The following is a 3,250-nucleotide window of genomic DNA, read 5'->3' on the forward strand; positions in this document are numbered from 1 at the left end:
TAGCAGTGAGTCAGGAGATTGCAAGCTCTGTTTGGTGGGAAGGGCAGGGCCACACGTTCTAGATGCGAATTTGCTCCATGCGCATTTTCAGGACTGCCTAGATGCATACCTGTCACTGTACTGTCGTGTTCTTTTTAACTGATGGCAAGGTCAAGTTGAAATGATGCATACTAGTACATCACGCGCGCCCTCGCGCGCGCCGGCCAGTCACTTGGTTAAGGCGCAGGTAAAAAATATGTTTAACAAATCTTGGAATCAGCGTCATGTGGAGGTAACCAAAAATAAAATTACAGCAGGCACCTTTTTTCACCACCCTGGAAGAAAACTCAGGCACTTGGAAGTCGAGGGCTCCAGAGGTATTCCGAGGCCGGACCAACAAACAGGAAGCTACATTAGAGAAAGCTGAATCAACAAGGGAACACTAGGAATCTACCGTCTCGTCTTGCAATTCGCTAGGGGCAATGAGGCCCGGAATGGCAAGCATCCGTTGGCGCTCCCATTCTCTTTGGGCGGCAGCCTCTTCCGCGTATAGATCCTTGTTATCCTGAAATCACAAGACAAGCAACCGCAAACGTGAATCACAAGACAATTTGCACAAAATCACTTGTGTAAACAAAAAGGGAGCAGGATCGAAATTCATTGCTAATCTGCTGGTGGAACTAACGGCCTATCCGGTCCACAAGCACATAAAAACAATAGTATATGGTAAGCAAGAAATGCATCCTTATTCCTAGAGCCTAGTTGTGGTAGTCTGTCACATCCCTATTTATCTATTTTGGTTTTGCGTCAAATGCATATAATTAGGATAAAGGTTATGGCAAGCGAAACTGAGGAGGTTACCTGAGCTGAGAACTCCTTCGACTGCACCAGGAAGTCTCTAATATGGTTTTTGAAACTTGGAAGATCATGTTTTGAACTAAGAAGGCCATCTACTACTTGGTCACCTGTCCAATGAATCTCGTTAGGTTTGTGGTGACTCATGGCACAACCCAAGAAGTGTGGCTGCAATCGTACCTGGGTTACCGTCATGTTAGGGAATGATGTTCCTAATAGTTTTATGGTGTAATCTCGAACAAACATGGCACTATCTGTATATTGATATGGTATTGAAGAAGCATCCCATAGAGGCTCCGTTAGACCATCAACCTACATATTAGCAAATCCAATAATTAGATGAACAAATAAAATGATTGGTTACAGGGAGGATGAATATAAGCATACCACACAAAATAAGTGTTGTAGCACCAAAACATGAAGCTTGAAACCAGGTTTGTGGAATGTGTCTGTGAGAACTGCAAAAATCTCTTGCTCAATTGTTAAAAAGTAGGTTTTGTAGAATTGATTTTGGAATCCTGAAGCCTGCAAACAGATCACATGGGATAGTTAGCTTCCATATAGCTATATGATGACAACATTGGATGGAATATGTTTTCCTACCTGGAAATTTTTAAAAATTTCCAACAATAGACTAAGGCCAGTCTCTGCAATATTTCTCTCTGTATGTCTGAATGCCCAATTAATCGAATCGATCACAAGCTTCAATTGCTGAAACAGAAAGTCAAATGATAACCATAAATAACATAAGAGTTGAAGTTGACAATATCTCACATCATAAATTCACATCAAGACCTCAAAATAAAAGGGGTTACTACTAACCGGACTTGAAAGCTGGATTAATGCATGGAAGCAATCGGTACCAATTGCACGAAGCAAAGAACAAAATTTGAGGCGGTGCTCAGGATAATCTTCGAAGTTCTTAGTAATCATCTGGTAAGAGAGAGAATAAACAACAAAATGGTACGTAAAGATGTACTTGAAAACAAAATCAGTAACAAAAGCAACTTAGTAATAGTATTCCTACCTCAAGAGTGCACTGGAAAACAGCCTCAAATATACGAGGCACATCCTCAAGCATTTCCCCTTTGCATAAGTGTCAAGTTTTGAGTAAAAGGGATAGAGGGAATCCAAATGCAAAATATGTACTTAGCATTTCACAGGGGGCATTGAGGAGGCCGTGCGGAGGATGTGGGAGTGGAAGGAGGCCACTGGGCCGCGGGCACCGTGGCCTCACGCTCACCGCCACCTCAGGAGGGAAGGGGAGAGAGGGAGAGTAAGGGGAGGGAGGGCAGAGGAGGAGGAGGATGGGCGCCGCCGCCGCGGACCGGTCGCAGTAGGCGGGCGGCGCTGGGTGCAGCGCCACAACAGAGCGGAGGGAAGTGGAGCAGCGGGACAAGACGCGCAGGAGGCAGTGGGTAGCGGCGTGAGACGGATCCGGCCATGGAGGCACTGGATCCGCCAGATCCGCCGGTTTGGGCCTCCGCCAACAACGCAGGCCGAGCCAACAAGGCTACATCGACGTCCGTCCCCGGCGCCGGCGTGGGAAGGGGAGGGGGAGGAAGGGAGAGAGCGAACCCTAACCTGCGCAGCTGCCGGCAGTACAGGGCAGCGGCCAGGCCTCCCGCGGAAGTGCCAGCAGCGGTTGCGGGCCGCGTCGCCCCGGCTGCGCGCACCGGTTGCCGTCGTCCTGGCCGCATCGGGAGAGAGAGGTAGCGAGTGGAGAGGAGAGAGAGGGGTGGGGAGTGCACGGCGTGGGGGTGTGGGGGGGGGGGGGGGAGGGGGAGGAGGAGGGCGTCCGCACCTGCGACGGCCCGCCGGTGCGCTCCGCGCATGGTCGCCATGGTGGCATGGATGGAGAGAGAGAGAGAGAGAGAGAGAGAGAGAGAGAGAGAGAGAGAGAGAGAGAGAGAGAGAGGAGGGGGGCGTCGGGGTCGGGGAGAGACGGGAGGCTTTCGCAGGGGGGCGGAGTACTGTAGAAAACTTTGGAGGCAATCTGCACCGTCGGCCGCAGGATCGGACGGGCAGGAAAATTTTAGGCGACGTGGCCAGCCTGGCTGGCGGCCAAAGCTCGCCGGCTTAATGATAGTAAATCTGGAAGACTGCTAGTCTGCAACTGTATATTCTAGTTCCTATCCTGTATCAGCAATATTATACTCTGTGAGTACAGTCATCATGCATTCCATTCAGGTTGTAGAATCATACAACAGCAAACGAATGGAATGGAAGGATGGTGTCATCTTGTAGTGTTTTGCTTGTGTAGGGCTTCTGTATTCCAGCTAGTAGCCTAGTTTAATGCATGTTTCATCCTGTAAATTAATGGCTAGTTTAATGCATGTTTGGTCCTGTAAATTAATGGATGTTTCATCTTCTAAATAATTTTATTTAGTACTGTATGACGTACGGGTGCTCCAGC

General features: G+C 48.7%; 1 protein-coding gene across 1 annotated transcript; it reads right to left on the bottom strand.

Annotated features, from left to right (window-relative positions):
• Window positions 1-421: 421 nt before the first annotated feature.
• On the bottom strand, window positions 422-2,678 carry LOC136489500 (protein EXPORTIN 1A-like). Its single transcript, XM_066486116.1, has 9 exons — window positions 2,639-2,678; window positions 1,984-2,184; window positions 1,862-1,920; window positions 1,657-1,767; window positions 1,438-1,545; window positions 1,222-1,359; window positions 990-1,146; window positions 841-929; window positions 422-544 (listed from the first exon to the last, which is right to left on the bottom strand). The coding sequence occupies exons 1-9, from the start codon at window positions 2,676-2,678 to the stop codon at window positions 422-424; spliced, it is 1,026 nt and encodes a 341-aa protein (XP_066342213.1).
• Between the last annotated feature and the right edge of the window lie 572 nt (window positions 2,679-3,250).

The sequence above is a fragment of the Miscanthus floridulus genome, chromosome 10 (assembly GCF_019320115.1).
Source record: "Miscanthus floridulus cultivar M001 chromosome 10, ASM1932011v1, whole genome shotgun sequence".
Classification (NCBI taxonomy): Eukaryota; Viridiplantae; Streptophyta; class Magnoliopsida; order Poales; family Poaceae; genus Miscanthus; species Miscanthus floridulus.

What these genes read in the sequence shown, in the direction of transcription:
- LOC136489500 (XM_066486116.1), bottom strand. Translation starts at nt 2,678, where the DNA reads ATGGCGACCATGCGCGGAGCGCACCGGCGGGCCGTCGCAG. An exon ending in TTTTCCAGTGCACTCTTGAG is followed by an intron (nt 1,768 to 1,861) that starts GTAGGAATACTA and finishes CTCTCTTACCAG; the next exon opens with ATGATTACTAAGAACTTCGA. An exon ending in AAATTTTTAAAAATTTCCAG is followed by an intron (nt 1,360 to 1,437) that starts GTAGGAAAACAT and finishes ATCTGTTTGCAG; the next exon opens with GCTTCAGGATTCCAAAATCA.